The sequence below is a fragment of the Narcine bancroftii genome, chromosome 7 (genome assembly GCF_036971445.1).
Source record: "Narcine bancroftii isolate sNarBan1 chromosome 7, sNarBan1.hap1, whole genome shotgun sequence".
NCBI lineage: Eukaryota > Metazoa > Chordata > Chondrichthyes > Torpediniformes > Narcinidae > Narcine > Narcine bancroftii.
The window spans coordinates 184,212,476-184,237,215 of record NC_091475.1 but is presented as its reverse complement, the minus strand read 5'-3'; the positions used below and the strand labels follow the sequence as shown (position 1 = coordinate 184,237,215).

The 24,740-nt window shown below is 39.0% G+C and overlaps 1 protein-coding gene across 26 annotated transcripts in view; it reads right to left on the bottom strand.

Annotated features, from left to right (window-relative positions):
* The window catches only part of nbeaa (neurobeachin a), a 1,045,297-nt gene that overhangs the window by 15,263 nt on the left and 1,005,294 nt on the right, over positions 1–24,740 (bottom strand). For all 26 annotated transcript variants that reach the window (XM_069891655.1, XM_069891654.1, XM_069891651.1 and 23 more), the window contains 3 exons: positions 4,462–4,563; positions 4,102–4,298; positions 2,077–2,228 (listed from right to left, as the gene is read on the bottom strand). In XM_069891655.1, coding sequence (XP_069747756.1) covers positions 2,077–2,228; positions 4,102–4,298; positions 4,462–4,563 — 451 coding nt within the window. The remainder of the gene's footprint in view (positions 1–2,076; positions 2,229–4,101; positions 4,299–4,461; positions 4,564–24,740) is intronic.

Here is a 24,740-nt window from a genome sequence, read left to right as displayed (position 1 = left end):
TGGATGAGCATGGTGTACAGTAATCTATTAAGCAGTGAATTAGAAAGTGAATTTATCTGAGTAGTTCATGGAAATGATGGGCCAAATGCCCTTGGCCATGCTAAAAATCCTTATGATATGCCTATGCTTCCGACTAAGTACGCTGAGGCAAGTAAACGATATCCAAAGGATCCATGGCTTGTATTTATCAGTTGTGTAATGGTGCATTGGAGCGACTTCATCTCCAACATCGAAGTACTCGAGATGGCAGAGGCCGACAGCATCGAATCCATGCTGCTGAAGATCCAACTGCGCTGGGTAGGTCATGTCTCCAGAATGGAGGACCATCGCCTTCCCAAGATCGTGTTATATGGCGAGCTCTCCACTGGCCACCGTGACAGAGGTGCACCAAAGAAGAGGTACAAGGACTGCCTAAAGAAATCTCTTGGTGCCTCCCACATTGACCACTGCCAGTGGGCTGATATCGCCTCAAACCGTGCATCTTGGCGCCACACAGTTCGGCGGGCAGCAACCTCCTTTGAAGAAGACTGCAGAGCCCACCTCACTGACAAAAGACAAAGGAGGAAAACCCCAACACCCAACCCCAACCAACCAATTTTCCCTTGCAACCGCTGCAACCATGTCTGCCTGTCCCGCATCGGACCTGTCAGCCACAAACGAGCCTGCAGCTGACATGGACATTACCCCTCCATAAATCTTCGTCCGCGAAGCCAAGCCAAAGAATGGTGCATGTTGAGATATCAGGTAGGAAACACATGTATTCAGATGGGTCCCTCCTTTCACTAACAACTGTAGAAATCCTTTCTAATAGTTTACACAGAAGCTTGAGTTACTGTCTTCAAAAGAGCAAGAATTGGAGAGGACATTCCAAAAAATAATGTGATTTAAGAAAACTATGAGCAGCAAGTAGCATCCCAGAATCATCAAATACTCCTCATTTGATAACTCTTTCATTCAAGGATACTCAAATGAAGCCCTTATGTACCCTCTCAATGCTAACACATTATTAATTAGATAAGGAGCCCAAAACTGCTCACAATCCTCTAAACACAGTCTGGCCAATGCCCTAAAAAGCCTAAACTTTACATCTTTGTTTTTATATTTCCCTCTCAAAATGAATGCTAACATTGTATTTGCCTTCCTTATCACTGACTCTACAATCAACATAACCTTCAGGGGATCTTGCACAAAGAATCCCAAGTCCCTTGGCACCTCTGATTTCTGAAATTGTTATCCATTTAGAAAATAGTCTAATGGGTAACAAAGAGCATGAATGTACACTTCGCTACACTGTATTCCATCTGCCATTTCCTTGTCTAAGTCCTTTTAAAGACTCAGTGCTTCCTCAACGTTACCTGTCCTTCCTCCTAATTTGGCCAAACTTGGCCACGAAGCCATCAACTCCATCATCCAAATCATTGATATATAATGTGAAAAGAAGTGGTCTTGACTACCAATGGTCACCGGCAGCGAACCAGAAAAGGCTCTTTTATTCCCCCCTCTCTGCCTCCTACCAGTCAGTCAATCTTCTATCCATGCTAATATATTTCGAATAATACCATAGATTCTTATCTTGCTTAGCAGCCTCACGTGTTCACCTTGTCAAAGGGTTTCTGAAAATTCAACTGAACTAAATCAACCGACTCTCCTTTGTTTGTCCTTCCTGTTCTCTACTCAAAGAATTCCATAAGGTTTGTTGAGCAAATTTTCCTTTAGGGAAACCATGCTGACTTCTGCCTTTTTATCAAATGTTTCCAAGTGTCCCTTTGTCTTTGGGGAGATGAAAATGTCCTTGGTATATCCAACACTGCAGCAAAACAAGCCATATGATATCAATGTTGCACAGAGATTAAAGTCTATTTTCTCTTTTTTTATATACTAGCCTAATTTCTTAAATGTCTCTGGAACTATAGGTTCTTCTCAGACCAGAGAATCAATGCTGCAAGTTACTTGACAATGTTGCATCTTTCCTCCCATGGCATACCTGAAATCATGCACTGTATTTCCAAGACTTCTGAGATAGGACTAAGAGTGTGGGAATATAATTTCACACAGCAGTTTAATAGTTTTCATTACCTTTGATCATGAGATAGGTCCATTGCCCTGATGCCAGCATCACATCCTGGGTAAATATATAGTTGTTTGAAGTCACAGGCTTGCCACACTTCTACAACACCATTATCACCCCCAGTAACCAGATTCTGTCCATCACTGCTGAGAAGCAAGGCCTGAAGAAAAAGAAAAACAAACTTAGAGGACTTGAAAAAAAGTATTTTAAAGTAGTATAAATAGAACTTAGGTTTGCTTGACAGTAAGGAGTAGTTTTTCTTGTGCTAAAAACGTGGCATGATTGTGTTGCAAGACCAGAATTGTGGGGCTAGACTTTGTTATTGATTAGACTTCATCCTAATGATACTGATTATATAGGCATAGAGTCAGCTTGATATTGAAGCAGTTACAATTTTTTTTCTGTCTTCCTGAATGGGTGCAGGGTAGGATTTGGATCCCAGTGGTAGAAATCTGAGAAGAAATTAGCCTGTCGCATTATATAAAGCTGGAAGCTGCACCAGCTTCTCCTATCTCCGAACAAATAAAATTGAAAATAATTCTTCTAATTTTGTTGTCCGTGTCGTTTGCTGCCAGTGCCCGAGGTGGCATGCTTTGCGGAGGTGTGCCATGCACCTGGCAGGGAGGATCTGGACGTCTGTGTGTTCTGTGGTAGGAATGTCGGGGATCCTGGAGCAGCCATGTTGTGTGCCAGCTCAGAGGTTCTGGAGGCTGTGGCGTCTTGGAGCGTGGGGCCCTGTGGCGGATGGTGGGGTTGGCGAGGAGGTCGTTGGGTCTTTCTGTCGCTTTTGTGCTGAACCTTGAGGGCCCATATGGATAGGTGAACTCTGTGACAGTTCTTCACTTCAAGCTACAAGACTTTTTAAAATCTAAGTCTACGAAAATGTAACTTTTGTCCACTGTGTAGCTTTTCATCTTTTACTGTATTGCTTGCAGTTTTTTATTATTCACTATGTAGCTCCTATGTTGAGGTGTGTTTCAGTCTCATGAAGTTTTTTTTATTTTGTTTTGCCAGGTGTAGGAATGGCGTAGTCTTGTGTTGTCTACATTGTTTTTGTGTAATTTCGTGATGTGTAGGTACCATTATGGTTTTGAAGTAAAAACCAATGCTGGAGAAACTTTATTTTTTTGCTGTCCATTCTGAAGTCTCAGGGTCCAGATCCATATTGGTTATATTCCTGGCCAAGATCTTCCTGGTGCTAAGCAATGCGTTCTGTGTGTGGCATTAGTCATAAATGACATAATTGGGATTTACAAGACAGAAGAACCCCTGTCCACAAAACTCCTCTGAAAATAATTGACTGGTCAAAAATCTGTTCACGTATTTCATGTGTGTGAAAACTGTCAAGGTTTTTCAATGCTTTGGTTTGTCTCTGACTTCAAACAATATATGAATATTAAAATTGAAAAAAATATGTTAAATTATGAAAATATTTCTGAACACATAAATATGCTGGAAAACAGCTTTAAGTTAAAGACATTAAATCAAGCACATTATAATTAAAGCAAATGTATTTTATTGTCCTTCTTTGCAGTTGTATAATCACCATTCAAATTAATAAGCTATATTGATCCTCTATTAGATTCAACCAAGACCTAAACCAAAAAGATGTCAAATTCTATGGAATTCCAATCGTTGGAGCATGTATCGTGGAGCAGAGCATGAAAGAGCTCCACAAGCAAAACAAAGTCTAGATAAACTTTGCAACGTCCAAACCAATAATACTTTTCTGGTGATTATAAATGATTTATTTACTCAGGTTTGGATTCATTTTCTTCATGTGTTACAGGTGGTTGTTAACTGACAGCTGCAATGCCAAAAATTCAGACAAATTCATATCAGGGCTCACGTACAGCGCAGTGTAATAACTGGCACAGAGCGACATTCGAATTAAGATGAAACTCAATCATTTTAATAAACACTCTTATAGAAATGAATCAAAGCACAAGCTGAGAGATGCACGATGAATCAATAGGGAAATAATTCATTAAAAGTTGGAAATGCAATACTTTTCTGGGTCGAACAACACTTACTCTTGTTGAATCATTGGTCTCCATCTGTCCTAACAATTTGCCATTGATGCTGAAATTACAGAATCTTCCTCTTTCATAGTAGATTATGCAATGACCTTCACTGGATACAGAAATAAGTCGTGGGTACACACAGTTTTCTGGACCCTCCAAAGCTCTGAGAAGGTCTCCTGTAATTGTATGCACCAGACAGGGGCCTTCTGAAAAAGAACATGCGCAAGTTCAGAAAAAATTTCCACACCTGTCAGACAGTTGTTCATTTATATAAATGAGTTGCACCTTGGAATTCAATTATGCTGAAGGGAAATAGAAATCAATAAAAATAACAAAAAAAGTCATATTTGCAATGGCATCTTTACTCACCTTTGGCACCACTGATGACAAGTCCAAGTTCAGCGCATACAGATACAGAAACGACTTCATGGTCATGTCCAGTCAGTACAGCTCTGGGAGCAGGGTAATCACCTGAAAGTAAAATTAAAACATATTGCATAACATGAATGTGCTGCACAATATATATTCTGGCTTTTGATTTAAAATGGTTCTGTTAAAATTGAACATTTCAAAATGTAATGGTTGTAAACGGAAGCAGTCTGCTTAATCAGTGTAACTGAAGCTATACTACACATTTAGCACAAGTGACTGAAAGTGAATTTCTACCTCTTAACCAAAAGAACCAACTCGTTTTAAAAGGGTTACGAATTAATTTCCTATTCCACTGACTGAAACATTGTGGTAGCACATAACTTAGAGCACACACGTCAAACTCAGGCCCGTGGGCCAAATTTGGCCCGTGATGTAATTATATTTGGCCCGCAAAATCATATCAAATATGTATTAGAGCTGGCCCGCTGGCCGCCGTGCTTGTATAGCGCATGCACAGCTACTACTACAAATCCCAGAATGCTTTGCAAATGCATTGGCGCCGGCCCGTCAGCCCGCTAATCGCCCCCACCTCCTCTCTTTACTTTCATTAGCACCTGCGACCTGTCGCCCAACTCACATGTAATAAACCCCTTACGAAAAATGGCCAAACGAAAGACAGAAAAAAGGACCTTTCAAGACAGGTGGGAGGCAGACGAAATGTTCATCATTTTAAAAGACAAACCTGTTTGTCATTGAAGCAAGTTGTTATTTTTGACTTGTTGACTTGTGAAAAAAAATACATTTAAAAGGAGCTTAAAGGCTATAGAGAAATATTAATTATTGAGTATTTTATTTCTCATTTGTTAATGCTTCTTCTAGAAAGAGTTTAACCAAAACTATTATTAAACATTTATTTTAATAAGAAAAAGTTTAACGTTACATATGTTGACAGAAGAGAAAACATTCAGATGTTGTTGAAAAATTTCAATAAATATTTAGTTTGGCCCACGACTTAGTCCAAGTTTTTAATTTTGGCCCTCTGTGAATTTGAGTTTGACACCCCTGACTTAGAGGGTTAAAACTTGTAACAACTGATCTGGAAACAGTCATAATTTCTTGGTGTAAAAAAAACTTCATGGAAATTAAAGTCAATTTTCAATTAGAATGATCATGTACTGTACAATATAATGACAATAGGGTACATGAATTAACAGCAGAGATAGCTGTTAATGGTTATGGATAAATGAGCTATAGCTCTAGGGTGACCAGGGCGAGGATCTTAACACATAAGAATACTCAACATTTAGAAAGGATAGAGTGAAAGGTAAAGGAGGTGTATATTTTATTACTCATTAAAGAGGAAGTTACCACAATTATAAGGAAGGACATCAACTTAGATGATGTGAAATGATTATGAGTCAAGTTCCTGAACACCAGAGGGAACAAAATATAATTGGGAGTGGTGTACAGACCACCAAACATTAGTAGTGAGAATGGATTGGCATCATGCAAAAATAAGGGGAGCATGCAAAAAAAAACGACTACAGTTATCATGGAAAATTTTAATATGGATCTCAGAACCAACTGATAAAAATACATTGGAGGATTTCCTGAAGTATGTCGGGGAATCAACAGAGACTGGGTGTTGTATAATCAGCTCCAGGCTCCCCGACATTTCTACCGCGGAACACACAGTCCTCCAGATCCTTGGGGAAGTGGCCCCTTGGGGAATAGTGATTTTTTTTCATTAGGATTAGGAGTGAAACTATTAATTCGGAGACTTGGGTCCAGAATTTAAAAAAGCGTCAATCAGCCAAGACAGACTAGAAAATTTCACTTGATGGGTTGAATGTAGATAGACAACAGTGGGTATTTAAAGATTATCTGGTGGAACTTCAAAATCTGAACATCCCTATTTGCTGTAAAAATAAAATGGAGAAGGTGACTCAAACATGACTCGTGGGAAATCAGAGATAACATTAGAACCAAAGGAAGGGCATATAAAGTGGCTAGAAAAGCAGAAACTCTGAGGATATGTAGAAATTTAGAATTCAGCAAAAAAGACAAAGGGTCTGTTTAGAAGAGGGGAGAGAGAGAGTATGGGAGGAAAACTGCAAGGTACATAAAGAAGCAAAATGTTCCATAAGTATGTAAAAAAGAGAGGAGTTGAAGTAAATGTAGGTCCCTTACAGTTAGAATCAGGGGAATTCATAATGGGCAAACAAGGAAATGGCAGACCAATTGAATAGATTATTTGGTTCTGTCTGCATTAAGAAATACACATAAAACATTCTGGGAGTACCAAGGGTCTGAGGGACCAGGATAGAAAAGGAATTGATGAAAATTGTGCTAGGGTAAATTGATGGCATTTAAAGCTGATAAATCCCCAGGACCTGATTTGCATTTCAGAGTGCTTAAGGAGGTAGCCCAAGAGATAATGGATGCATTAGTGATTATTTTCCAATGCACTTTGCACTCTGGAACAGTTTTCTGGATTGGAACTTTGCTAATATGGCATCACTTTTTAAGACAAGAGGGAGAGAAAAATCAAGGAATTATAAACGGGTTAGCCTGGTGAGAAAATGCTGGAGCCAATTTTTAAAGATGTCTTTGCCATGCATTCGGAGAGGAGTGACACGGTTAGTCGTAATCAGCATGGATTTCCAAAGGGAGCTCATGCTTGGCAAATCTAGAATTTTTTTAAGGATATAGCCAGTAGAGTGGACAAGGGTGAGCCATTTGATGTGGTGTATTATGGCTATCGTAAGCCTTTTGATAAGATCCTGCAAAAAAGATTGGTATGTAAAATTAGAGAAAATTGTATAGGAGGTCATGTACTGGTGTGGATAGAAAATTAGTTGGCAGCAGGAAGTAGAGTGTTAATAAATGGGTTCTTATCAGATTGCTGGGGTACTACAGATTCAGAGCTGGGATTCCAGCACTTAAAATATCTATTGATGATCTAGACCAGTGGTTTTCAAACTGCCCCTCCTCCCCAAACTCACATTCCACCTTAAGCAATCCCTATCCCATAAGTGCTCTGTTATTAGTTTGCTTAAAGTGGTATGTGAGTGGGAATAAAAAGTTTGAAAACCACTGTTTTAATCGAACCTAATTGACAGTTTCATAACTCCAAAGGAAATGGGCCAATGACAATTTTTCTCAAGCAAAATATTTCAGTAACAATTGGGTCTAGAACAGTGGTTCTCAACCTTCCCTTTTCACTCACATAGCACCTTAAGCAATCCCTTACTCATCACAGAGCACACGAAATAGGGATTGCTTAAGGTGGAATGTGAGTTTACGGGGGGAAGTTTGAAAACCACTGATCTAGACAAAGGAATTGCATGCAATATCTCTCAGTTTGCAGATGACACTAAGCTGGGTGGCTATGCAAGCAGTGTGTAAGAACCTAAGAGGCTGCAGGGTGACTTGGGCGGATGTAGCATAATCAGAATCTGAATCAGGGTTTATTGTCATGAACAAGTCATGAAATTCAGTGTTTTATGGCAGCATCATAGAGCAAACATACATATTATAACTATCTTATGACATTACTATAAAAAAATATTAACTGGACGAAAAGTAAGGCAGTGACTTTGATTCATTGATTATTCAGGAATCTGATGACAGCAGGGAGGGAAGAAGCTGTACTTGTGCTTTAGTGTGCTCGTCTTTAGGCTCCTGTACTTTTATCCCGATGGTGGCAAAGCGAAGAAGGCATAAGGATAGAGGGTGCATTTTTAAGACACCTCTTCACTTAGATGTCGTCAATGGGGGGAAGTCTGGTGTCTGCTCCATACCAGACAATGATGCAACTAGCCAGAATGCTCTCCACGGTACACCTGTAGAAGTTTACGAGAGTCTTTGTGAACCTCCTCAGACACCTCACAAAGAATAGCCGCTGGCGAGCCTTTTTGTGATTACGTCAATGTGGAGGCTTACAGGACAGATTCTTGGAAATGTTGACACCCAGAAATTTGAAGTTCTTGACCCTCTCCACTACTGAGCCCTTAATGAGGACTGGGTCATGTTCCCCTGCCTTCCTCTTGAAGTCCACAATCATTTCTTTGGTTTTGCTGATATAGAGCACAAGGTTGTTGTTGTTACACCATTCAACGAGCTGATATTTCTCCCTCCTGTACACTTCCTCATTGCCGTTTGTGATTCTGTTGACAATTGTGATGTCATCAGCAAACTTGTAATTGGCATTAGAATTGTGCCTGGCCATACAGTCGTGAGTATATGAAGAGTAGAGCAGTGGGCTAAGCATGTATCCTTGGGGTGCACCAAAATTAATGTAGATAAATGTGAGCTTATCCACTTCAGAGGCAATAATAGGAAGGGAGATTATTATCTGAATGATTAGAAATTTGGAAAATGGGAGGTGCAGTGAGGCCTGGGTGTCATGATGCATCAGTTATTTGGAAACATTTAAGGAAAGGCTAATCAATTCTTTCTAGACCATGTTTACATACTGAACTTAATTGCTGCTCAGTGATTTTTGAATTTTATTCAACTTCAATACATTCTGGGTAATCACTAGTTGGAGTGTGGAATGAGTGTGCAAATTCCAGAAACATAGACACATATTAGTAAGACAGGTGAAAACAAACATTGGCAGGCAGCAAAGATACACATCAGGCTTTGCCAAATATCAAAGGACATGATTATATTAACCTTTCACAATGTTCACAAACAATTAAAGAAATTAAATATTTGGAAAAACATTTAAATGTAAGCAATACAAATATGAAGACAGATTTGTTGCAGCTATTCCCTCCTATCAAATGAACTAATTAATTGTTCCTGCATCTGTTTTATCTTGATGCAGGCTCAACAGAGAAATTCCCCAGTGTAACTGCTTAGGAAGTTTCTGCTATCTCAGGTTTTGTACTACAGTCAGGATGTCATAATTATATCCACCTCTACCACTTCCTCTGGATGCTTGTTCCATAAGTGGACTGCCCTCTTTGTGGACAAATTTGCCCCACAGGTCCCTTTTAAATCTTTCTCTCTTAAACTCTGCCCTACAGTTTTAGACACCCCTGAGGAAAAGATCAACTGTTCAATTTACTTATACCCTTCATGATTTTGTATGCCTGTAAAAGACCACCCTTCAACATCTCATGCCCTAGGGAAAAACACCCTAGCCCATCCAGCCTCTCGACCTAATTCAAGTCTTCCAACCTTTCCAGTTTAATGATATCTCTCTAACATCAAGGTGACCAAAACTTCACACCGTATTCCAAATGTGACTTTACCAATCTCTTGTGCCAGCTGAAACATGAGGTCCCAATGCCTGTACTCAATGCATTGACTGATGAAAACAAGCATGTCTACCTGTGTCATGAGTTTTGGAGAACTATGTACTGTACCTATGTACAGTAATAGACCTCTCTCTTCTTCAACACTCAAAACTTCAACATCTTGCACTTATTCCATCTGCTAATTCAGTAGATCAGGATCCTGTAGCACTGTTGAAGGAAAAGCTGCTGAAATAAATGCTCTCCACACCAAGCAAGTAAACCAGTCACCACCTTTTATTCGAACCACATGTGTTTCTTTAGGGGAAGCGACAAGCTCACGGGAATGATATCTTAATGCTGGTGTGAGGCCTGGCAATGCGCTCCTGAAGCATGGTGGGGAGCAAGCCCCTGTGGACTGCTGCGCTGGCTATTCACTACGGTCATTTGGTCCGTTGTGTGCAGGGTTGACCCAGTCTGCTAACCCCCCCCCCCTCCCACCCAGAATCGCAGTCTCTTTGGATGAGGTTTGGGAGATTGACTTTGGGAAGGCGCCCCCGGCGCCAAAGTATAGGGGCAGGGAAAGGCTCTGAACAGTCCAAGTGGACTTTCTTGAGGCGGTCGACTGTAAACATGTCATGCCTGCCTCCAAAGTCTAGAGTAAATACAAACCCTTCCCTTCTCAATACCTTGAAAGGCCCTTCATAAGGGCACTACAGGGGAGTACCTGGTTTGCCACGTCTTACAAAACGGGTGACTCACTATGAGATAAAGGCTCTTGCACATGTCTCCATGTTGCAGGCCAGCATGGGCATCACCTCTGGCCAGCATGAAAAGCAGTCAACCACGGTGAAAGGTATCTCATCCCCTGGCTGATGGGAAGGGGCCCTACAATGTCCACATGCATGTGGTTGAACCTGTGCACTACGGGGGGGGGGGGGGGGGGATCATTGCACTGGGGCTTTACTGTGTCAATGGACTTTGGTTTGCTGGCATTGTACACAAATTTTTGCCCAAAGTGAAACTTCGCGCTGAAGTCCGTGCCATATGAGCCCGTCCGAAGTGAGGCAGGCTGTTGACCGGATGGAAGGATGAGAGAGACGATGCACTTGATTGAATACCTGCTGTCTCCAGGTCGTGGGCATGATTGGCCTGGGGTGACCTGTAGACATATCACACAGGAGTGTTGGGCCTCCTGGGTCTGGCACAAACTCCTCAATTTGTAGGCTGGTGATGGTGGTGCAGTATGCCTGTGTGTCAGCATCTTCAGCCTTGTCCCTAGTGAGCTGAGCTGTGTCAAAGTAGATCGTTGGCCTGGACAGTGCGCCAGTTACTGGCGGATGTTCTTTGTACATTTGGAGATGTACAAAAGATGCCATTGTTGCCTCGCTAACCAAGGGTGTGAGACTTTGCCCAGCACCTGCACCAGCAGCTGTGGTCTGTTTAGGCTGTGAACACTCAGCCTTCGAGGATGCAACGGAAATGGCGTACGGCCATTTTGCCAGCAGTTCTCAATCAAAAGCCCTCTACTTCAGCTTGGGTGGTCAGAGGTGTTTACTGAAGAAAGCAAGTGGCCGCCACTGGTGATCCACCCACTGTTGCAGCACTGTGCCCACTGCCTGGTCTGAGGTGTCTGTCGTTAATGACAGAGGTAAGTCGAGATCCAGGTGTGCCAGAATGTGGCTTTGGAGAGTGCAGTTTTGTTTTACTCGAATGCCTGGAGTGCTTCTGCAGACCAGCTGGGCTCCTTGTAACCTGCCTTAACGAGTTCAAAGAGAGGCCGCTTGGTGGCTGCTGCTCCTGGGAGGAAGCAATGATAGAAATTCACCAACCCAAGGAATTCCTGCAGGCGTTTAAGGGTATTGGGCCTGGGAAAGTTCCGAATGGACTTGACCTTGTCAGGCAAAGGTGTTGCTCCTTCACTGGAGATGTGAGGCCCAAGGAAATCGATGGTGGACAAACCGAACTGGCTCTTGGATGGGTTGATGGTTAGCCCCAAAAGTCTGCAGCTGGGCAAACAGGCGTTTTAAATGTTCTTTGTGGGCCCTGGCATCTGGGCTGGGAATGAGTATGTCGTCCAATTACACAAAAATCCCCTCCAGGTCTCTTGCCACTATGCCCATGAGGTGCTGGAATGTTTGGGCCGCATCTTTCAGCCCGAATGGCATTCTCAGAAACTTGAAGAGGCAAAACAGGCCGTCTTCCAGACATCGTCCTGGTGCACTGGGATCTGGTTGTAGCCCTTCACCAGATGGACTTTGGAAAAAATCTAGGCACCTTGGAGTCGTGCAGAAAAATCCTGTATGTGTGGGGAGGGGTATCTGTCTGGTACCGATGCATCATGGAGCCTGTAGTAGTCTCCCCAGGGGCACCAGCCACCAGTGTTCTTTCGGACCATGTGTAGTGGTGAAGCCCACGGGCTGTTGGAATGACGGATGATTCCCAATTACTCCATCATGGCAAACTCAGCCTTGGCTTGGAGGAGTTTATCTTGGGCCCGCTGCCCTGCCCATGTATACACGGTGATTCGATGGTCTCAATGTAGTGTTGCATGCCATATGCTCGTTCCGCATTGTGGAAGTTGGGGGCCAGTAGAGCGGGGAAGTCGGCGAGCAGTGCGGTGTACTTGCTATGTTCAAGAGTGTGGACTCCAAAAGCCTGGAAAGTGCATTGGTGCAGTGTGAGGGGGATAACATGGAAGGTGGTGGCATTAACCACCTGGCATTGGTTGAGGTCGACCAGAAGTTTGTTCACCCGGAAGAAATGTGCTCTTTGGAGAGACTGGCCTAATGAGACGATGGTACAGTCCCACCTGAAAACGACATTTCCAGAGTGAATGGTCATTCAATGTGTCCCATAGGTGGTGATAGTTGAACCATTGGTAGCCTGTAGGGGTAGGTCTCTGGCATTGTTCTTCCGCTCAAAGAATGTGGGCGGAACTAGGCTGCTTTCTGCGCCGGTGTCTATCAGGAATTCCCGCTGGGCCTTCCGGTCACAAAGGTAAAGCAGACCTTTTCTGGTGCCAACCGCCAAGATCACTAACAGCTGCGGGCTTGCTTGTTTCCCTCCATCGGGCAGAGTTTTTTGCCTGAAAAGGTGCAGGACAGTATGCACTGCCAGGCTTTGCGGCCCCTCTGACGGTGGTAGGAGCAGTACCCTGCAGGAGTGACATTTGCTGCTGTGGTGGGGTCCAGGGCGCTGTTCACGTGCCAGAACTTCATGTCCTCGGCTGTCATTCCTCGCAGGGAAAAATGTGATTCTACAAGTTGTAGCCAGATGCGTGGCTGGTTTGCCCAGATGGCAACAAGTGGATGCTTATGGTGTAAACTCCCACGGGAGATCCGTTGGTGTCAGCCACTTGGGCTGTGGACGAGTTGGTAGGATTCACCTTGCTGCATGTTGTGGGTTCTAAAACGTTATAACCTATTCGGGGTCACCACTGTAGCACTGCTAAAGGCAGAGCTACTGAAATAAATGCTGTCCACACCAAGCAAACAATTGCCATTTATTCAAACCACGCACATTCCTTTTTAGGGAGGCGACAGACTAATGAGAGTGAGGTCATAATGCTGCTGTGAGGCCTGGCTGTTCCCCTGGCAACATGTTCCTGCCCTGGCAACATGTTCCTGCAGCCTGGAACTTCTGCATGGTGGGGGGAAAGCCCCTGTGCCCTGCTGCCCTGGCTGTTTGCTATGGCGATACAGCCAGTGTGCGGTGTTGACCCAGCCTGCTACTATCTCACTGCAATCTTAGATAACCTTGCTCATTGTCCACTAAACATTTAATTTTGGTTTCATTAGCAAAATTCCAAGCCATGCTTACATTATTAATGTGAATAACAAACAAAAGTGCATCCTGCACCAATCCCTGCAGCTAATCACTTGTGCACAATCACTTGTCAGACTTTTTTGCTTGTGCTGTCCCAACCATATCCACCTCTTGCCTGTGGGCCTGTGCTTGTCCCTCTGTCCTCCTCACCATTTATTTCAAGTGCCTGCCTGCTTTATGTTCATACCCTGATGAAGAGCTCAGGCCTGAAACACTGGTTTCGTATCTTGATCTTTGCTACATAAAGGATGATGCATGATTTTCTGAGTTTCTCCACCATTTTGTTGTAAACTTCGTCACCAGTACCTCCTCTTCTATAATCTGGACTCTCTTCAAGACATCAGTATTTACTTTCACTAGTTCCTTAGCATCCATGCATTTTGGAAAAATAAGTACTGATAAGTTTAGTGCCTCACCCATTCACTGTGGTTCCACACATAGATAAATAACTTCATTGATTTTTAAGGCCAGAAGCAAAGGATTTATTTTACAGTTATTGTAATCACTTGCTTGTTAAATATTTATTTGTTGGTGGGGGGGGCGGGGGGTCGACTTATACACCTGATATATGATTAAACCATGAAAATCAGGCTGAAAATGGGGACCCAATTTAACTGAAGTTCACCTTATACAGTAAATGTTAAAACCTTTTTATTTTTTTTGATTTTTGTTAATTTTGTGACTATCCCTTTAAGGAAGGTTGTTGTTTGGCATGTTATCATAGCTATTATGATGTCATATGTCATAATATCCAGGCAAACTGAGAGTTTGTATCTCATTCTTCAAAGTACCATGACAGACATGAGAGCTCGAGATACTTTTCTTTGAATCTACCTTAATTTATATAATTTCATCTTATTTTATTTATTTCTTTTATATCTGTTTAAAGTTGAATATCGTTATCATTATACAATAAACTTTATTACTCACTGTTATGAAAATCTTGATATGAAGTTATTCAAAATATTTATCCGCTTTTTAACAACGAATTAAAGCTACTTACAGCTGCAATGATGAAGTTTGATTTATTGAATTATTAAGATAAAATAGTAATTCTGAATATCGTCGCTTACGTTTCTTTGAAGATGACACGTTTTGAAATTGGGAAATACTAGAACTTGGAAAGTGTCGTCTATAGTCTTATTCAAAGAAAAGTTATGATTGTGAAATATATCTTAAAGAACTCAATTTATAAAGTATTTAAGCTTTAAAGAAGTTTAGTTGTCTGTGAGAAGATTCCAGAAGTCTCTATGAGAACATGTCTAATTGCGCAGTTTGAAATTGTGCCAGGTCTGACTGCAGACACCTGTAACCTTGAAAGAGATAAACTACTGCTTTCAGTCAGAACTGGCAGGAAGCCCAGAAAATGTTTTGAAATATTTTAAAAACAACTGATATGGAAGTAGCCTGTATGCAGAACTGAGACATTCAGCCAGCGATATCCTCTTAAAGGAAGCCAGAAGAAGACAAGTTGCAGTGTGAGGAATTCAAGATGGATAAGAAGAAGTCTCGTCGGGCTAAAGATCTTGAGCAAACAGCTCGTCTCAAAGAACTGCTTGATCATGAGTTGAGCCAGCAAGGCAGATCGATAATGCTTGGCAAGAGATTGGAGCCAGCCATCATTGAAGAAGTGGCTTCAACTACCAAGCAAGAAGAAGACTCCGATAAGGCACTGCAGGCCTCATTAGCTGACTTAAAGGTTAGTGAAACTGAAACAGATGAATGTACATTGCAAAGATCCACTGGTGCTTTACCAAGCGAAATGCTAAAGATAGAGAGTCAATCAGAGGTATCTGAAAGTTCAGATGTGAATCCTGATGATAGTATTTCAAAGGTTATAGCGTAGGAAGATCTTCAAAATCTTCAAAGGCATCTAGAGCCACAAGTACAGCTTTGCGTGCTTCAAGTATATCAGCTATGTATGCTAAGCCGCAAGCAAGACTTGGCTACTATCTGTGCAAATGTGAGTGGTTAGAGAAAAGACATGCTTTAGAAGATATGGAAGCTGAAATGAAGAATCAGCAATTATGGCAAGAATATGAAATGAAGATTCAGCAAGAAGAATGAAATTGATCATTGAAGAGAGAAAAGAAAAAACTAGATCTAGAGGAATAATATGTTATGAACATGACCAAAGTAAAAGCATTAGCTCAGGCTTCTGCAAGATCTATCACTCAAAGTGAAATACCCAAGGTGCTAGAATCTAACATACCAGTAGATCAATGGGTACCGCAGCCACAAGAAATGAGTATACTCGAGCAAGGATCCACGGGTGGCGCTGCTCGTGCTCAAATGTCAATGATCAGCCCTGTGGAAAGGGTGAGCAACATTCAATCTCTTCTGAGCATACAATATATGAATCTTCCTGAAAGGAGAGCATTTCAACTGGGTTCAACCATGTGAGTCAGTCATACTCAACAATTGATGTCTCTTAGTGTTGCTGAAGCACCTGTGACAAGTCAAGAATCTCCACCAATGTCATCACTTACATACCAAGGATCCCCGTTAATGCCATCAATTACAACTCAAGGTCCTACACCTATGGCACCAGTTCAAGTTCCTTTTGTTCCATTCACCAAAAAATAACCAGTCACACGCCATGACACATATACAAGACAATATATTATCACTCATACCAAAACAAAATAAAATTTCTGCTATGTTAGCGCAGCCACAAGGTTCATATGATTTACCTAAGAAGGAAATTCCAGTTTTTAATGGAGATCCATTACAATATCTGACATTCATGAATTCCTTTGAACATCACATTTAAAGTAATACCAAAAATGCCAACGATCGTCTGTATTACCTGGAACAGTATACTGGAGGACAGGTGAAGGACCTAGTCAAAAGTTCCCAATATATGGATCCAGACCAAGGTTTTAAAAGGGAAAAAGAATTATTGCGTTATCATTATGGCGATGAACATAAAATCACAAGGACAAGATTCTTTCTTGGTCAGCAATAAAATCAGAGGATGAAAAGACTTTGCAAGCATAGGCCCTCTTTCTGAGAGGATGTTGTAACACAATGGAATGTAGTGTATATTTGCAAGAGCTGAATTTTCTTGCTAATTTGTTGATTATTGTTAATAAATTACCTTATAAGCTGAGGGACTTATGGAGAACCAAAGTTGCAGACTTTAAGATTCTTCCTGAAAGGGACGCCACTTTTCTGGATGTTGTACAATTTTTGGAATGGGATGTGCATGTTTACACCATACTAGGATCTGGAAATATTATTAAGGATACTTCAATAGTTCCTAAAGATGTACAGAAGTCTAAATCATCGTCTCAACAGAAACCAAAGGGAAGTTACTGCTGTGTCAGATACAAGCACAAGAAAGAACAAGGAAAAAGAAGATCAGACTGTTCAGGAAAGCTGTTTGTATTGCAAAGATAAACATGCTTTAGAAAAATGTTCACAATTGGAGAAAGAAATCATATGATTAAGAAATTAATCTTTTTAAAGAAGAATGTTTTGGTTGTTTGTGTAAAGGACACATCAGCAAAACTTGTAATAAGGAACTCAGTTGTGATATATACACTTTAAAGCATCCCAAATTACTGCATATTCAACGAACTAAAGTTGACAAAGAAGTCAAACAATCTGAATCCAAGACTAAAGACAAAGTCAAAGAGAATGCTTCAGCTTCAGTTCAGACAAACAGTCTTACTGGGGCTGGTGACAAAGCTCTCTCAAAGGTTCCTGTACAGGTTAAAGCTTAGAAAAAGGAGCTTCATATTAAAGACTTATGCATTTCCAGATTCAGGAAGTACTACATCATTTTGTACTGTTGGATTGATGAATAAACTTAACCTTCATGGTAAAAGATCACAAATCTTGTTGAAGACAATGAATGATGAAATGAACATTGAAACTAATATAGTTTCAGGTTTACGGATTACTGGATTGAATAGCAATGAATTTTGCGATCTTCCAAGTGCATATACTCAGAAGATTATGCCTGTGAATAAAGAGAATATTCCTTATCAGGATGATATCAAATAGTGGGATCATCTAAAAGATGTTTGCTTACCTAAGATTGATGCTAAGATCAAGATGTTAATTGGACCAGATGTATCAAAGGCTCTCAATAAGGAGTTGAAATGATAGACCTTATGCCATGAAAACATTGCTAGGATGGACAATTAATAAACCGTTAGGATGAAAAATGAAAAATGATCAGGAGTTGTCAAATGTAAATGTCAACAGAATTTCAGTTGTCAAACTTAGTGATCTATGGGAACAACAGTTTAAAATTGATTTCTCTGAATGTTTCAAAGATATTCAAGAACCTTCGAAGGAGAATAAACAGTTTCCAGATTTAGTTTCAAATTCTGTTAAACATGTTGATGGTCTTTACTATATAGAATTCTTTGGCTTGGCTTCGCGGACGAAGATTTATGGAGGGGGTAATTACCTTTGAAGAAAATGGAAAGTTGTATGCCAGATAATAAAATAATGAACAGCGTATGGTGAATTTGAAGAGAAAATTCAAAGAAATTCTTCCTTTCATTTGGAATATACCAATGTCATGTCGGATATGATAACCAAGGGTTATGTGGAAAAAGTATTAGAAGATATCTTGGAACGTAAAGATGGTAGAAAATGGTATTTACTTTCATCATGGCGTTATACATTTACAAAAGGAGAAACTATGAGAAGTATTTGATTGTGGAACATCATTTCAAGGAGTTTCATTGAATTCTCAACTTTTACAAGGTCCAGACTTAACCAATAATTTAACAGGCATTTTGATAAGATTTTGTAAAGAGTCTATTGTAATTGCTGCAGATATTGAAGCAATGTTTCAACAAGTGAAAGTACCGTCAGAAGATTGTGATTTTCTGCGTTTACTGTAAAGGTGATTGAATACAGAATGATAGTTCATTTATTTGGAGCAACTTCATCACTAAGTTGTGCAAATTTGCTCTCAGGAAATATGCTGAAGACAATGAAGGGCAATTTAGTTCTCAAACTATAAACATAATCAGAAATAATTTCTATGTTGATGATTGTTTTACTTCAGTGGTTTCACAAAAAGAAGCAATAAATCTTTATCATGAGTTAAAAGAGATCTGTCATAAAGGAGGTTTCTTACTTACAAAATGGATTAGTAACAGTTGATATGTGTTGGCTGTTATTCCTGAGAAAGAGCAAAGGAGATAAAACATCTTGACTTGGATGATTCTACCTGTTGAAAGAATTCTAGGTTTGTTCAATCTGATGTTGTCAAATACAAAATTGTTTTGAAAGAATGGCCTTTAACAAGAAGAGATATTCTTTCAATTGTAATCTCAATATATGATCTTGTGGGAATATTGGCACCAGTAGCATTTATAGCCAAGAAAATTCTGCAAGAAGAAAATTTGGATGGGATGAAATAATATCAAATTCCATCACACAAGATTGGATGAATTGGATTGAGAGTCTTGAAATGTTAGAAAGTTTTGAAGTCAACAGATGTTTTAAATCTACAGACTTTGGAATTGCCACATTTTCTCAGTTACATCATTTTGCTGATGCAAGCGAAGGTGGTTTTGGTACCGTCAGTTATTTTGTACTGTGAAATAACCAAGAGCCAGTACATTGTGGATTTGTAATGGGAAAAGCCAGAATGGCTCCATTAAAGCCAGTCACCATACCTCGAATGGAATTGACTGCTGCTACTATGGCGAGCAAAATGGACCTGTGTTAAGAAGGGAATTACAGATGCTATTAGCAGATTCTATGTTTTGGTCTGATAGTACATCAGTGTTTAAATACATCAATAACAAAACCATGAGGTTTTGAAACGTTGTGGCTCACAGAATTAATGAGATCAAGAAGGTTTTCCATGCTAATCAATGCTAATCATGCTAATCCAATGTTTTATCCACTGTTTTATCCAATGTTAAAACAGTGGATAATCCAGCTGACGTGGCTTCACGAGGATCAAAAGTTCAATCGTTTCTGAAAAGAGCCAACACTTGGGTGTTCGGTTCTCAGTTTCTTTCAAGAAGAATGTCGTCAAAATCCAGAAGAGTTGAAAGAAGTTTCAATGGAGGATCCAGAAATCCAAATCACTAATGTGAATACTATTCAAATATCTAATGAGAATGATCTGATTATTAAATTAATTTGCGATTATTCTTCATGGTTTCATTTGAAAAAGGCAGTAGCGTGGATTCTTAGATTAAAAACTATGTTTTTACCTCGTAATAAGAAAGAGAATCTGAAGTCTCGAAAGAACTGTTACCTACCAGTTGATGAGTTGGTGAATGCTGAGTTGGAGATAATTTATTTTTGTCAAAGAAGGCATTTGATAATGAGATATCAAAATTGAAGAAGAATTTGAATGTTAGAAAAGCAAGTCGTGTTTACAAGCTAAATCCTATTCTTGTAAATGATGTATTGAGAGTAGGAAGAAGATTGGAAAAAGCAATAATGCCAGAAGAAGTGAAACATCCAATCATCTTACCTAAGGAATTTCATATTCCTGAATTGATTGTTTGATATATACATGAAAAAAAACAGGTCATGGTGGTAGTATTCATGTGTTGTCAGAATTACCCCAGAAATATTGGCATTGATCAAAAGAATTATATCCAAATGTGTTAATTGTTGATGTGCAAATGCTAAACCTGGACAACAACAAATGGCGGATTTGCCACAAGACAGAGTTTCACCTGATTAACCCCTATTTACATATGTGGGAGTTGATTATTTTGGTCCTTTACAAGTAAAATGAGGAAGGTGTTGAAAAACAATACAGAGCTATTTTTACTTGTTTGACTACGAGAGCAATTCATGTTGAAGTATTGTCAATGTTCTTTGACATTTTACATTCTAATAATGGATATAACTTTACAGGTGCTCAACTAGAATTATGAAAAGCAATTCAAAATTGGAATCATCGTCAAATTCATGATGCATTACTTCAAAAGCAAATTAGTTGGATATTTAACCCACCTAACAGGTTCACATCATGGAGGTGTGTGGGAAAGAATGATTAGATCAATCAAGAAAATTCTTAATTCCATTTTGAAAATGGTCAAATACTGAATGATGACAATCTTCAGGCAGTATTGTGTGAGACTGAAGCTATTTTAAATAGTTGTACAACAACGAAAATTTCTGTCGATTCAAATGACATCAATGCGCTTACACCAAATCATCTCTTACTTCTTAAATATAACCATATAACTATTTACGGAGCGGAAACAGCCCATGTCAGCCTTTCGAGTCCGCACCAGTTCACTCCTGCTCACCGCCAATAACCCTCCAACCCCCTCACCTCCATGTACACATCCATCCTTCTCTTACATGACAGAAGGGACCCTGACGCAACTATCTCATTTGGAAGTTCATTCTATTCTGCCACCACTCGCTGAGCGAAAAAGCCATCTCTAATATTTCTCCTAAAGTGTTGCCCCTTTACCCTTAACTCATGGCCTCTTGTTCCAACCTCCCCTGCCCTCAGGGGAAAGAGTCTGTTTATGTCTCGTCTATCTATTTATTTCATAATTTTAAATACCTCAATTAAGTCCCCTCTCAGTTGTCTACATTCCACTGAATAAAGTCCCAATCTTTAATGCCTCCAATCTTTAATGCCTTCGAGTCAATTTCAAAAAGAAGATAATTATATAAGACACAGATTGAGACTAGTGCAGTTTATTGCGGATTTATTTTGGAAAAGATGGGTTAAAGAATATCATTCATTATTACAAGAAAGACAAAAATGGTCTAAAGCTAAACAATTCTGCACCAATAAATTCTTGGTTGCTAGTGAAAATTGTGGATTCAGTTCCGGTCAAGAAAGGTTTTGTTCACCGAGTGTGGATTAAGTCAAAGACTGGTTACTTAAATGGACTTATTACTAAAATCTGTCTTTTACAAGAAGCAGAAAGTTTTGATTTCTATTTTTATACTTACTTTTGTATCTGAACTAGTAATTATTAAATATTAGTCATTAGTGTCTATTATAATAATTAGGGGCTGGAATGTAAAGGTTAAAACCTTGTGTCATTTGATTTTTGTTAACTTTGTGACTATCCCTTTAAGTAATATTGTTTGTAGTGTTACCATAGTTACTATGACATCATATGACATAATATCCAGGTAAACCAAGAGTTTGTATCTCATTCTTTGAAGAACCATGTGAGCTTGAGATACTTTTCTTTGAATCTACCTTAATTTATCTTATTTCATCTTATTTTGTTTATTTGTTATATCTATTTAAAGTTGAATATCATTATCATTATACAGTATGCTTTTTTACTCGTCGTTATGAAAATCTTGATGTGAAGTTATGCAAAATGTTTATCCATTTTATCAGTGAATTAAAGCTACTTGCAGCTGCAACTACGAAGTTTTATTCTTTGAATTAATAAGATAGTAATTCAGAATATTGTAGTTTATGTTTCTTTGAAAATGATACATTTTGAAATTGGGAAATACTAGAACGTGGAAAGTGTCATCTATATATACACCAAAAATATATGGTTCTTATAAAATTGGGTGGCCAGACATTTCAGAAGGCAGTTAAAAGTCAACCATATTGCTGCCAGGTTTTGAATCATATGAGAATCTTGAATCTATGAGAATTTTGAATCATATGACCAGATGAGATTTAGGATCTTTTGAGCAGTGCAGCTGACAACAAATAGCTCACTCCAACTGCTTTTTCTTCTACTCTCACATTGCAAGTCAATGCTAATGAATGGCAGAAACAACATTGTCTTCATTGCTAATGAGTACTTTTTCCTCTTAAATTCCAGGATATTAACTGAAATTAAATTCTACTGCTGTGATGTGAACTCACATCTCTGAATAATTCATCCAGGTCTATGTAGTCTGGTAACCTCATCATTGCAATAACACTGTACCCTATCAACTGAAAAGTTGGAAATTAGAAACTATAAGTGGAATTAAAATGGATACAAAACAACAAATCTTTAAATAAGAATGTAGTTATGCTTATAAATGCCATATAAACTATATTTGACACCAGTTGCTCAATAATATGCACAACTTTATTCAAGATCACAACCTTCTCATCCACCTCCTCCCCTCCCCCTCTCCTACTGTCCCACCCTGCAACAAAAACAAAAAGACATGGTTGCCTGCTCTTTGGAGGTGTCTAATGAGAAATGTCAGATGAAATCTCTCTAATCAATGATCTTCAGGCTCTTGGGACAAAGTGTGAATTGAATTGATCCCTTCAAGAGAACAGCAGTCAAAGGCTGAATGTAATATATTGCAAAGAAATGCTCTGGAGGATTCTTGGCCAAGTGCAACACACCTGCTTTACAATAAAAGATTCAATCAGTCCTGTTCCAACATAACATGTCGGACTTGCGACTCCTCACCAGCGGACAGCAGCTTCAATTAGAGAGTGTAAATTAATTTTTATCACTTTTAAATTAGTTTTTTTTCTATTGTGAATTATTCTGCATCAGATTAATATATCTGTCTTCTATCTTCCTACTGATTTATTGTAGTTTTACCTTGAAAAATTCTAGTTACACTCATTAACTACTGCAGAATTCAAACATTAGATTATTATGAAGTGAAAATAACAAGCTGAGGCTGAATATCTGTCTTCTATCTTATCAGTGATTTATCACAGTTGTACCCTGAAAAACTATAAATATTACGCTCATTGACTACGTACTGCAGAATTCAAACATTAGATTTATCAGAAAGTGAAAATAACTTGAGCTCAAGTTGAATTGTTAACTACTTGTACATCTTGCACAATATTGACTATAATACTGTAATATTAATTTGCACATATATTGTTACATGCAAATATTTTTTTAATTTGCTGACAGGATTATTCTCTCTTTTTTACATTAAAATATTATTTCATCTTACTTTGAGTTATTCAATTGAGTTATTCAATTATTATGACTGATGACTAACAATTATTAAATAACATTTATCATAAACAATGGAAGAAAATATCCTGGCTGGAAACAAGTTTCAATTTTAACTTCAAGGTGATAACAGAACTCCTTGCTCGATCCCTTCTGACACTGGCAACTTTGGCCAGGTAGGGAATCTTTTTTTCAATCACTTATTCACATTTCATTAAATCAATGCAAGCCTTAATTTATAAATGTATATATACAAAATAAAGCTTCATCTTGTTTTATTGTCGTCAGTCAAACAGGTGAAGTAAAAGTGTAAGACGTTCTTTCCATATTAATAGCACCCGTTGCTTGTCTACCAAGTTATGAAGTTAGTGTGCACCCCTTTAGGTACACCCATAAACATTTTGTGCTCAGTTACTACCAGCTAAACATCTACAGGAAAACAGCGAAAAGTAAGATTATTAAACTGAAAAGGTGATATTGCTGAATGTATATACAAATGCCAAATAAATAATCCATTTTTGCTCTCCGTTATTGCATTACGATACTCAACTCTGCCAACACACATCAGCTGTGTGATAACTGCAGAAGTTGAAGTTTTAATGTAGTTTGAGATATGAGATTATTAGGATTATTTTAATTTTACAAGAGATGGGAAAGCCATTAACCTGCTTAATTTACATGCATGTGCTAACATTTATAAAGTGTTGCCTGTCAATTTTCTTGACATTTTGTTGTGCTGATCTGAAAGCTGTTGGAAATTTTATTACCAAACACAAGCTCTATTATATATTGTTTAACACTTGAAGTATTTGCTTTCAGCTTTGTTTGGAATGACAGAGTAAGTGCATATTTTGACAAAAACCTTTGATCACATTTACTATTCAGATATGCTTCTAAATAAAATTATAGGGAGAAGTTCATTTGAAGACTTTCTAAATACTATAAGACAAAAAAACAATTTTATTATGAAAAATCTCAAATAGATCACTGACTTTCTGCAAGATGTTAGGCAGTTGAGTTAACCTTCTACAAATTGTTAACCAGATAAAGCAATTTAAAAACAAAACAAATCTTTCCCTTTGCTTTTAGTTTGCATGCAGTAAATAAAATGTATTACTCCCATTATCACAGATTGGAAGATACACAGCAAAATTACAAATGTTAACACTACAACTCCAACACTATTGAAAATACATTACTCCAGTTCCAAAGATTGAAGCAGTTAATGAATAGTCCTGTCATTTACACTTCCTGCACTACCATGTAGTTGTTATTTTGGTTCTGGGAGATTTGACAAATCATCACTGGCCAATCTATCAGACTCAACATTTTACAAAGT